Source organism: Alosa pseudoharengus, unplaced genomic scaffold (genome assembly GCF_046254945.1).
Source record: "Alosa pseudoharengus isolate Yale_2024_CS ecotype anadromous, Long Island Sound unplaced genomic scaffold, YU_APseudo_1.1 YU_APseudo_1.1_scf_9, whole genome shotgun sequence".
NCBI classification, from domain to species: Eukaryota; Metazoa; Chordata; class Actinopteri; order Clupeiformes; family Clupeidae; genus Alosa; species Alosa pseudoharengus.
This window is the reverse complement of record NW_027468881.1, coordinates 32,580,485-32,592,984: the sequence shown is the minus strand read 5'-3', so window position 1 is coordinate 32,592,984 and position 12,500 is coordinate 32,580,485. Positions and strand designations below refer to the sequence as shown.

The following is a 12,500-nucleotide window of genomic DNA, read 5'->3' as shown; positions in this document are numbered from 1 at the left end:
GGAGTGACATTTAAGACCAAGTAGCAACTTGCAACAAATTTGCCCTTAAGCCATAAGGGAAACCTATTTAAGTACAGGGGAGTGACTTGGATTAAGGTATTTATGCTGTCATTGTTTAACACTGTTCAACAATGCATCTACAAAAATGCATAGCCACTTGAGGAGGACATCGCCTGCTAATTACTAATACAATCTCGATTTGAGTCCATTCTGTTGTGATATACTGAGTCCATTCTGTTGTGATATTTTGTTGTGATATACTGAGTCCATTCTGTTGTGATATTCTGTTGTGATATACTGAGTCCATTCTGTTGTAATAGACTGTTGTGATATACTGTTACAAGGAACAGCAAAGTAACCTCAGCCACCACACCAAGCACCTCTGACTAACGCAAACACAGGAGCCTTCCGACTTCCACACAGACAGACAGAGCTGCCGAAAGAAAATAAATAAATTCATGCAGGAATAAACATTCTGCCAGTGGATATGATTTAAATTCCCTGATTTTCTTGGCAGCTTCCAAGCAGGTCTCATCTTTTTTTTCTAAAGCTTCTTACTTTTTAATTCTTGCCAAATTGAAACAGCATCTGTATTTAAGACGAGTTCTAATTAACAAGTATCTCTCTCCCCCCCCAACCCCCACCCCCCCTCTTTGCTCCTGGTGTATGACGGGATGTAAATATATGCGTTCATCCTTTTTGATATTTGTTGACGGTGCTGCGTGCCAGTTGACATGGTGCCCAGCAAGAGGCTTAATACACAAGTTTTAATAACATGGGAGCCTGTGCGGCAACTCGCTCATTGACATTCAGGTGCACAATGTCTCGTCAAAGGCGCAGGGGGGGAGAGAAAAGAGACAGAGAGGAATGAGAGGGAGAGCCAAACTCAATTTCTCTCTAACCCCTCCTCCCCCCTAACCCCCCCCCCCCCCACCACCACCACCACCACCCCCAACTTCACTTCACTACCCCACCCCCTGCCCCACTCCCCCTCTTCTTCCTCCTCCTCCTCCTCCTCCTCCTCCTCCTCCTCCTCCTTCTCCTCAACCCCCCACCCCCACCCCTCTTCATATATTTTCTTTTTTGGCAACCCCTGTGCAGGCTTCTTAAATATAATTCATCCAGTTTAAAGTGGCTGCTGCTGCTGCTAATGGAACTGCAGAGTGAGGTTTCGGTCTCCGCGCTTATCTCTGGCAGACAGTTGTCAGGAATCACCAGCGCGGCCTGCGTTTTGCGCGCTCCGCTCCGCTCGGGCAGGCAGGCAGGCCTGGGGATATGGATCAAAGGGAGCGCTGGTGAGCACTGCTCTGTCTCTGATCCCCCAGTGCTGAAACCCTGCCTAGGCGCACTCCCCTTCTCCCAACATCAAATAGCTAGCCAGAGTTCCTTCATTCCAAAACACAAATCTTCCAACTGCAATAGAAGAAAAAAATATATATACATATTTCTTTCTTTCTTTTTTTTTGCTTCTTTTCTTGGTTGGTTAGTTTTGTTTATAGTAGATTTTTTCATTTTATTTATTTTGTAAGTTTATGGATTTTTTTTTTAGTTTAGTTTGTCTTTTTGAAATCTTTCTTTGTGCAGGTCTACAAGTTTTGTGTCATTCTTATTGGGTTTCTGCTGCTCATCTATGTTATTCTTTAAAACAAGAGAGCTAAGATGAATTTCAAAATGATTTACGGCTGTCTGTGGATTTGCGGGATGTTTAATTAAGTCATATCCTCTACACTTTAAAAATAAACATGGTTTTAAATTACATACTATATGTCTCTATAAAAATAAAAATAAGATGTGCTAAATAATGTTAGGATAATACATCATCTACCATATGTATCGTATAATGTACAATAACCACACTGCAATTGTAACAAATGTTCATATGTTTTCAATATTCAAAATAAAAATGACTATTATTCATTGGCTGCTGTCTTATGTCAGTGCTAATTTTCTATCCAGATCAGAGTTGGCTATGAATATATTATGAATCATGAAATGACAATGAAATTATCAAATTACAATCATGATAAACTCAGACTAAAGAATACATTGGAAAAGAATGATTGTGTCAAAGTGTGCAAACGAAAACAATGGGAATAGAGTGACGCAACACTGAATACTTGAACTAACACTCAGTGCAGGATTGAGATGATATAGCGCTAATGGGCACCACCTGCCCCTTCCACAAACTAGTCCAGAAGTCCCTCTGCTGCTGACAGCTGTCAAATCTGGCAACCCTGGAGGCTCTTAGGATTGTGTTGACATTTCAGAGAATGACTCAATGTGAATTTCCCAACACCCATTCCACTCAAAATCCCCTTTTACAAATAATCAACTGTACTTTTAAAAAAGAGGGGAAAAAATGTGTTGCCCAACAAATTAATAAAGATACAGCCCACCAACCAATTGTCAGACAAACTCAATCCAACAAACATGGATAATAGACGTATTCAAGGCCGCAGAAATCTGTCCATACCTCAGTTTTGGGCCAAGGGAGGGTTTAATGGGGATTAGGTCTGGCACAGCCTTATTTTCATCAGAGCACAAAAAAATTACAAGCCACAAAAACAATGATGTGTTTTCCAGAGAAGCGAAATGAGAACATGGTCCAGGGTCTTGGCGCAGGCTGGGAGGTGCTAGCAGAGAGCCAGCACCTGTTGATGCTTAGAACCCAGTGTGCTTCTGTTACACACTGGCCCCGCGCCACCACAACTCATACCCTTGTTTTTAACCCATATTAACCAAAGAAATAGTGAGCAGCAGACTGCTCATCCTAACAGCAGGTATGAATAAAGCTAACACATGTGCACACCTGTAAATGAGGGAAACTCTCACATTTGCACAGCTGTAAATGAGGGAAACTCACACATTTGCACAGCTGTATAAAGATATTGCTGTTGTTTGTTCAGACTAATGTTATATTACGATAATATTTATTTGCTATGAAATGTATGAAAGCTATACTGAATGAGTGAATGTGCTGAATTTGTTTATTGGTTTATTTTGCTATTCATATATAGTGACAATATATTTTAAAGAAAATTATTTATTTTAAGACTTTCTGTATGATGTATGAGATATGCGAATAAACAAAATGGTCACCGACCTTCTGTCTGTTAAATTAAACTCCTATGCATCACATAAACATATTTTATTTAGTAAATATCTTTAGTATAAATTAAGTATACATAAAAGTAAGTCAATAGTATTATTTTATAAATTCATTTATAAATGTAGAATACTTTTGAGAAGAGAACCATCTTTGGGCGATGGCATTGTTAAGGACAGAGGGCCTGAAAAAGGTTGGAAAAGTACCAGTGACAAAATGCAACAAAAACAAAAGCTCTATCTACATTTCCCCATAGTCCTCAGACATTCATCAACCCTCAATTTAACTGTGACAGATTACCAAGGCTCTATTTTGTCTGTACATTATAAGCATGCATATACATTGCTGTATACATTGCATTTCCCCATGCCTTATGTTGATTTGATTTGAAGCTTTGCGCTCAGAGGCATTTTCATCAAAATGTGAAGTGCTGTTTGTCTTTTTAAACAAACCCAAAAAATATCCAATCACATGGCTAAACAAAAAAACATATTTTCTTTAGGGTTTAAAAACATCAGGGAATATTTAATTAATAGTAAAAAATCAAAAGAATAAAAGAAAAAAAATATTAGTCCCCCTCACAAAAAATAAATAAATAAACAAATAAATAAATAAATAAATAAATAAAACAATCTAGATGTCATAAGTGACTGTAGCAGATGTCATATGCTTTGCCTCCAGCACAAAGAAATGGGGATGTTTTTGTGCTCCAGGGCACATGCTGGGGTAGGGGAGCATTCAGGCACAGTGTGGCGTTTGGCCTGAACTCTGATACTCCTGTCAAAGAGGACATTAATTTTTCCCACAATAAGGGGCTGATGGAATTGCCACATGCTCCATGTGGACGAGTGTGGGTGGGGGTTGGTGTGGGGTTGAGGACAGAGTGATAGACCAGCCTCTGGGAAGGGGAGAAGAGGAGATGAAGGGCTTGTAGTCACTGAGAACATACCTATGGGGGCTTGTTCGTTTACACCCATGGAATGCCTGCATCCAATACCATACATTGCACACCAGAGCAAACAAAAAATTAATTCATTTATACACTGGGGGGGGGGGGGGAAATAGCACAATTTAATGACACCTCATCTGTATTTCCCCACCGCGCACATTCAAACTGAAGCTTAAAACAAATACAAATAATAGAGAATAAAATCAAACAAAACCAAATAAATCACATGCTATAGCTACAGTTAATTCTGCACATGCTTTTAATGCTCTCTTTCCTCTATGGACTTAATATGGTCCCTGAATTTAATGAAATTATGAGCGGCTGGAGTGTGTTAAAAGATATTAGTTGATTAAAAAAATGTTTACATAAAGATCACACAGTATCTGATTTTTTTATTTTATATTTAAATTGCAAAATGTGTTCCTTAATAGAAAAATCCTCACATACAATGCTGCATGTGGTTTGAATGTGGGTACCATAATCCTTAATGTAAAACAGGAGAGGGGAGCTATTATATCTTTTTTTTCTTTCTCTCTCTCTCTCTCTCTCTCTCTCTCTCTGTCTCTCTCGCCCTTAAATACAGAGTGAGAAGAGAAGCACTTGTGTAGCAGCCTTTGAATAGTCACATTAATAAAAAAAAAAAAAGCCAACCATGGTCCTGATATTTATGCAGGTTTGCAGCGAGAGCATTAGCACTTAAAGCCCTTCCTCTGTGATTAACAATCAAACATGCTGAGAAATGCCTGTGTTATCCCCAACTCTCCAGTACAAGAGAAAATCTCTTTTTTGTCATCAAATCCCTAATTCTTTCTTCTTTACAGAAAAAAAGAGTAATACCAGTCTCCAATCTGCTTTGAGAAATATTTGAAGAAGAAGAAAAAAACTCCCAATAAAATATGTGTGAACGAGGGGGTAATTGTGGACAAATGCAGCATTGAATTTCATTTTCAACTCCTTATACACCATTTCAATCTTATTTTCTGCTTGTTAGGCAGATCGTGTTGCTTGGGGTGGGCAGAACTGCCCAGTATTGCTCGGTAATTGCATATAATTTCCTCTTCACTAGTGATTTGCATCAATATCAGTCATTTCCCTATTCTTTGGCATTTAAGAATCAACCCTGACCAGAAAGTCCCATTTTAAATGCTTATTGTTCAAAGCACGGAGAGAGGGGATAACACTCGCAATCACCCTGAACAGGGAGCCACACACAGCCACACCAAAACTATAAGTAGGAAACCACAGACACCACTCTTGCCTCTGTGCAACAAAATCAAGAAATCTGTCAGTCCTTTTTCTACAGAACCAAGAGGGCATAAGGTCACAACATCAGCATCCATTCTATCAGCATCTAGTATTCAATATCTATCCTCTGCTGCACCAGTTTACTGAAAGCAAACAGTGACAAACGACCCAGCAAAGTCTGCGTTGAAATATGCTCACAGGTGCTGAAACATGCCAGGGCCTCTGCGTCTGCTCACTCACCAAACTCATACAGCCATGCACAGTATCGTAGATTGTCTTACACCACTGTGTGATACTGCATAACACCATATAGAGCCTTAACACAGTTAGAGCCGTATCAGTGCCCTCATTAGCTTAATCAGCTGATTGCTCTTCCTCTGCCGCTCATTACGGGATACAAGAATGCTCTCTGTAGGACATCCGTCACCGCGGTAACTCCCATTTCTAATTTAAGTGGATAGACTAAAGTAAACTTGCGGGGTTAAACGCACTTAATTTAATTGGAACGATTACAAGTGAATGGGTAATTACTAAATCCGTCTTTGTAAACACCTCAGATGCCACAAGAGAGCATCCGCACTCTAAATCACTTTCCAGGCACTCTCGAGCTCTTTCACCCCTGAGTCCTGAAGCACTCGCAGGAGTCGTGCTTTATCACAACACCAACCGACCCTGCGCACACACGGAGACAAAGAGCAAAGCACTTTCATCTTCTGCTCAGCGGCGTCCGCTAGAGAGCCCGACAGGGGTCAGAGCCGGGGGAGAGGTGTCCCTCTCTGTGCTGCTGACCCTTACTGACCTGCGGAGAGAGGCCGTTGCTCACAGAGTTCATGTGGTTGCTGGAGGCCGTCGGACTCATGAAGGTGTCCGAGTAGCTGGAGAAGCCGTGGCGGTTGGCCGACGACAGGCCGTAGGCAGAGCCGCTGTCGCCCGGGAGTCCGCTCTGGTGCATGGTGGACGGGGGCAGAGGCTGTGGCCGATGCACTGTGCCAGTGCCGTCTGCAAGGGGACCAATCAGATCAGGATCTCAACATCTTCAACAGTTATGAATGTACTCATATGGCATAAATAACATCTACTGAGAAGGCCATTGCGTCCTACTATATACTTTCATTACTTTTTAGCTACATTACTAGACATGCGTTCTACATTTTGTTAACTTCATTTCCTTTTTTTGGCTAAAATGATGCACCTGATTTGTTATGGCATCAGACAATATAAAATCAGCATTACCAAATCAAATAATAGATCAATCACATGATTGGATGACATCACATGATTGGATGTGAGTGGACGTCATCGTTTGCATCATCTGGAGAAGGTGTACCTTGTGATAGCGTGGTTGTGGCATACGAAGCCTCGGGGAGCTGATACGTCGGGAGAGTGGGCATTCCGGTACCAGGGAACCCTCCTGGTAACAGGTGATTAAACGCAGCCAGCTGATTGGCTCCCGCTTGCTTACGCCACCTGGCTCGTCGATTGCTAAACCACACCTGTGGAAGGGCAAAAATAATTGACGACCATGTTTTTCTTCTGATATAACCAACCCAGCAGAGAGTACAAAATAATTGAAATTCTAAATCTATATAAGACTTAAATTCTTCAGACATGCTTTGTCAAACATTGTTTGTTCTACAAACTCGACTCTCCTCACTATACGTGTTGGGGGCATAATGAGATTTCCTCCAACAGGGCAGGGTAGGCTCTTTAAGCGAGCACACATGCACTTTGCACTTAAAACACATTTCAAAGACCCTATTCAACCCCCTCCCCTTCTCTCTCTGTCTTCTCAAAGAAAGAAAGAGTGCTGCCAATAAGAAGCTGCATTTCACCCAGCCAAGGCCCTGGGTCCTGTGCATGCAAAACAGTGACTGACATTGATCTATGCCTCTGAGGAGCAATTCTTCAGCGCTTAATGCACTGTCAGTGCAGTTAATCTACTGTTGTTTTTCAAATGGCCCAAGCCTTTGTGAGGGTCAGTGAAAAAGGGGGACAATGGCCTTTCAGTGAATCCCTACACAAAGAGGGGGCGTCCCTTTTTAAGCAGCTCTTTCAGGGTTACGCTTTCAGCCTGGCCATTGATCAAGGGATAGCAAAGAAACGTATACACACACTAACTTACTCTCTCACACACACACACACACACACACACACACACACACACAAACTCACATACTCTTTTTCTCCCACTCTCCCTCTCATCCTTTCTTCCTCTGTTCTGCTTTATGTACACAATGTGATTGTGTGAAGTGCTTTATTGGTTAAACGAGAGGTATACTCCACTGGCTGAGCCTTTTTGGGGAGGAAAAAAATGAATGTATAGCATAAACGAAGCGAGCAAGTGGCTTTGGTTTAAACGTTTTAAACTGCCTTTAACTTTATCAAAAATGTTAATCGAATATCTCTAAAAGGAAGATAAACAACCATACAGTCATCTCTCAGGAGAGGAGAACTAAAACATTTCTTCCTTTTAAAAAAACTGAAAGCAGCGGCCCAGTGACCCACACAGGTCTGTCCCGCTGTGAGGGCCGATTGTCCAGCCCTCGCTTCCCGCAGTGTCCCGGGTCACACCCAACACCACTCCCAGCTTACAGCGAAGCAGACCCGGCTCAAATTAAAAAGGCAATTCAGCAGCCACAAATTAGCCTTATTAACTCGGTGGGGTCCTAATTGCAGTTTAGTGAGTGTCTTGGGCTGAAAAGCAAACCAAAGTTGTGCCAGCATGTGTCTATATGTGTGTGTGTGTGTGTGTGTGTGTGTGTGTGTGTGTGTGTGTGCTTATTTATTTGTAAATATGTGTGTGCATATTCTTGCACAAGAAGCACTCCTATTCACAACCTGGTCTTTTTGTATAGAGCTTTTCTATAGTGCTGTTTTGAGTGCTGCTCATGCTGTGTGTGAAATCTTCACTATTTCACCCTATAGTGCACTATGTATTGAAACATCGGAGATTTCGAACACAGCATCAGAATGACATACATCTGGCCTCGCACCCTCCATTCTCGTCAGAGGCCTCTGCTGCAGAGCACAAAAGCAGGGCAGGCAAAGTGCCTGGTGTTGGAGCAGGGGGGGGGGGGGGGGGGTGAGAGCATTAGAGTGAGCATATTCCTGGTTAAGAGCTGGAGCTGAGCGCTTCCCAGCGTTTGCCGGCTTTTTTTTTTTTCCCAGAGTAAGAGGCTTGGTCTGAGAGAGCGGCAGGAGCAGCTGCACAGACTTGATGCTCCGCTTTTGGAAGCGCGGTGGCAAAGTCACCTTGGAACAGGGATTTGCTCTCTCCAGCCCTGCGCTAATTCCTCCGCCGAGAAGGACACATGTCAAATCTCGGCCAGAGAGCACAACCAGAGCGCAGACCAGAAAGCGCGCGATTTCACCGTCGCAGATTTTCAGCAGTGAGGGTTAAGTGGTGCGCATCATTCTTCTCCAAAGCCAAAAAAAATGGTGACATTTCTCATCGCAACATCAGCAGAAATACCTGTGCTGCTGCCATACAGTACTGTAGAGCGAGCTAGCCTCGCAAAGGACCATGGGAAAACGAAAGATGGAGGAACAAAGGGAAAGACAAAAGAAAGGAAGACGAACAAATGTCAGACAAAAACGGAAGTAATGGTTGACCGCACGAAAGTAATGGTTGACCGCGCCACATTCCGTAGAGAAGATGGGCTCAGGGCAGCTGAGGAGAGCAGCTGAGCTCAGATAGAAACCTTTTCCCCTCTCCGGAGCCCACCACTCCTCCTCACATAATATCAATCACCCAGGCCCTATCAATCCTGCTCTGTCCAGTCGGACGATGGCAACTATATGTCTTCCTAGGATTACCACAGCAGCATGGAGCGTATGGAGGGGTGGTGGCGGTGGTGTGGTAGGGGGGTGGTGTTGGGGGTATTCGGGAAGGCAGGGAGAGACGGTCCGATGAGGAGTAAAGCCTGGATAACGTGATTGAATTTCACAGAAAAAAAGTAGAACATAACGGTGGCTGAGAGGCGTAAAAAAGGCCGACATCAATCTCCCAGACTCGCCACCGACAGCCACAGAGACAGGTCAGAGGGGACCTGGGCCAGGACTTAGGCCCCAGGAGGGGGCCACGCTGGGTCCCAGGGATGACCTGCTGGGTGGAGGTGGCACAGGGACAGCAGTGATGGCACAGTTGCTATGGAGATTCTGGCCAAGGCTGGCTGGTCAGGGGGTCAAGGGGTAAAGGGTTAGGGCTGTGTGTGTGCGCACGCACGTGTGTGTGTGTGTGTGTGTGTGTGTGTGTGTGTGTGTCTGTATATGTTTTTTTGAGTGTGGGCTCTTGTGGACATATGTGTGAGTGAGTGTGTCTATGTTTGTGTATTTGTTGAATATGTGTGTATACAGTATGTGTGTGTTTCTGTGGCTTGGCCTCTGTGTGCGTGTGTGTGTGTGTGTGTGTGTGTGTGTGTCTTTGTGTGTGTGTGTTTGTGTGTGTGTGTGTGTGTGTGTGTGTGTGTGTGTGTGTGTGTGTGTGTGTGTGTGTGTGTCTGTGTGTGCACATTCGCTTATGCTAAAAAAATATGGACTGTACAGTTTTACTGCATCCAGATGTTGTGGATGGATTAGGTAACCCTGCACGCACAGATGCACGCTCAAAATTTATATAAGCGCTTCTTTTTTTACTGAGCATTTGCTCTGATTCAGAGTGTCTTGTTAGGAGAATGGAGGACTATTGGGTCCAGATTTCCGCCACGAGTTGGGCGTCTAATACATGATTTCACCGCAGGGGGCTGACACTCGTGGCCTCGAAGTCTTCCTTCCACATCAGAGAGGAAAAAGGAATGACAGTGGAGGACTTCAGAGAGACGAAAGCAAGCAAACACAGTCCAAGTGCTGCTTCAGAAAAGGCGCTGTAGAAAGCCCCATCTCACAGGCTGTTTACCAGCGAGCGTCTATGCTAATTAAAGTTGCTGGGAGTAGGGGAAACTGGGAATGGATGGCTGGATTAGCTTGATAAGTATCAGACAGTCTGAGAGAGATTCATTTAAATTCCAATAATAAAACTCCAATGTTTGAGCACCAGTGTGGGGTGCAGCAATACCCTTCCCTCTCCGAGATCTAACAGCAAATCCAATTTGTTCCCTCACGACACACAAAACAAATGACTCCAAGGAATAACTCTTACTTTCATGGTAATGTTCGGTGATGTCACAATTCCATTGTCTGTGCCATAGTTTTGTTTTAGCTTTTTCTTACTCTTCTCAACTGAAGGCAGGTTGACACTTTTCAAGAGAGAGAGAGAGATTAAAAAAAAAACGCAGTAAGTGTGCCGAGAATAGAGAACATAATGCTTCTTGTGTCGCTACAATCAGTGGTTTTATTCTCGCTTCCCTTGAGCAATGTTTCAACACAATGCGGCGAACACTACCCATCGGTGAGGAGACGACACCCACATGAGAGGGAGATTTAGTCTGGTGGGAACGATAACCGCCACTAAAATTCACACTCCGTGGGGTATACCATAATTCTCTGTAATCTACAGGTTCTTGTCTCGTAACACCCCCCCCCCCCCCCCCCCCCCAATCACGTCAATGGCACGGAACAAAACAACGAGTAAAACTTGTCCCTTTGCTGGATTTAGGGTAGTTTTTCTTCTTCTTCCCACAGACGCCTCTCTCCTCTCTATGGGATTTGAGGTAAATCACGGGGCTGCGAGTGTAAATGTGATTTGCATTGTCAGTTTGCGGAAACTGAAGCTTCCTGAGTCAAGGCAAAGGACAGGTAGTCATGTCTCTTCAGTCTCTCCATACATACCCTCTCCTCTCCCCTCCTGCAGGCAAGCCCCTGGAAGCTGTTAACTCTGCGGTTAGGCTCCGATATGGATCAGTTCCTGCAGCCCGTCAGAAGGGACCATAAAACAGTTGAGGGAGGAGGGGGGGGGGGGGGGTTCCGTAGCCGACATAATCACGAACCAGCCCCCGTAATGAAGACAAATGGGTAGGATCTGCTGTAGGCCCTCATAAAGCCCAGGAGCAAATAACGTTGTCACTCACAATTACCTCAGGCACACCAAGTGCTCTGCTTTGAGGATGTGGTCCCAGTGCTGAGGGATTCAATACTAAATCAAATGATGCCATGACTATAAGGCCCATTAAACTCAAGGCATCACATAAATGTACCCATTATAAAGTCATTTGTCAGTTGAACATGTTGAGGTTACGAGCTACAGTTAGTACTGAACAGAGAAAGCATTCGACTGAACACTGATGCTGTTTCTCCTTGACCACAGATTGCCTTCATTTCCTTTTTCCGCTCACTCAGTCCTCCCTGCTATCCCAACTCGCTCACGTTCTCTCCTCTGTCCATCACTTCTTCTCTCTCTCTTCTTCTCCCTCTCTCTCTTTTCAACTCCCTCCTTCTGTTCCTTCTCCATCTCTCTTTCTCTCCTTCTCACTCTCCTTCTATCCTACTCCCATCCCTCTCTCCCTCTCTCCCTCTCTCTCTCTCTGACATCTGGATACTGTGTCAGCGTGCAGCTGCGCTCAAGTGGGTTGACACTCAGGCCACGGGGTCTGCCAAAAGCCAAGAGGGTCAGACACCTTCCCCTCCACAAAAGCAATGATCCCAGCGCACTGGCATCTGACTCTGAGCAAGCTCCGGTTCCTGCTCCACACACACACACACACACACACACACACACACACACACACTCACACACACACACACACACACACACACACACACACACACACACACACAAGCGCTTGGAGGACATAAAACACATCGGTCGTTCACATACATCAACTGCTACATGCCTCGGAGCCTTGCTCAGCTTCACTGCCATGGGGCTCTTTCTTTCTCTTTTTCTCTTATTCTTTCTCTTTCTCACTCTCTCTGTCTCTCTCATTCAGTGGAAATACAATAAACTAAAGCCAGCTATTGGTCTGCCGCTCTGTGTTCTTGTGTTGTACAGCTACCCAATATCAATTAATTATACCATAAATACCATAAAAATATCTTATTTATCTCAGCACAGCATCCCAAATAAGAGACCTATACTGTAACAAGCCTGGCACAACAATAACAATAGTCTTAGATCTGCACTGAGGATCGGTTTATTTACTTGAACCAATTATTAAGTTATTTATTTGAAACTGTTTCAGTGAGCTACAAGTTCTATGTTCACTATGGGTCCCTCCATGTACACAGTGGTAGTAGATGATGGCACTCTGCATATTGTTTGATCAC

At 43.9% G+C, this 12,500-nt stretch overlaps 1 protein-coding gene across 3 annotated transcripts in view; it reads right to left on the bottom strand.

The window, feature by feature from the left end:
- pax7b (paired box 7b) overlaps positions 1–12,500 on the bottom strand; it is a 54,889-nt gene that overhangs the window by 15,363 nt on the left and 27,026 nt on the right. For all 3 annotated transcript variants that reach the window (XM_076275483.1, XM_076275484.1, XM_076275485.1), the window contains exons 6-7: positions 6,628–6,793; positions 6,100–6,299 (exon numbers count right to left, since the gene is read on the bottom strand). In XM_076275483.1, the coding sequence (XP_076131598.1) occupies positions 6,100–6,299; positions 6,628–6,793 (366 nt within the window). The remainder of the gene's footprint in view (positions 1–6,099; positions 6,300–6,627; positions 6,794–12,500) is intronic.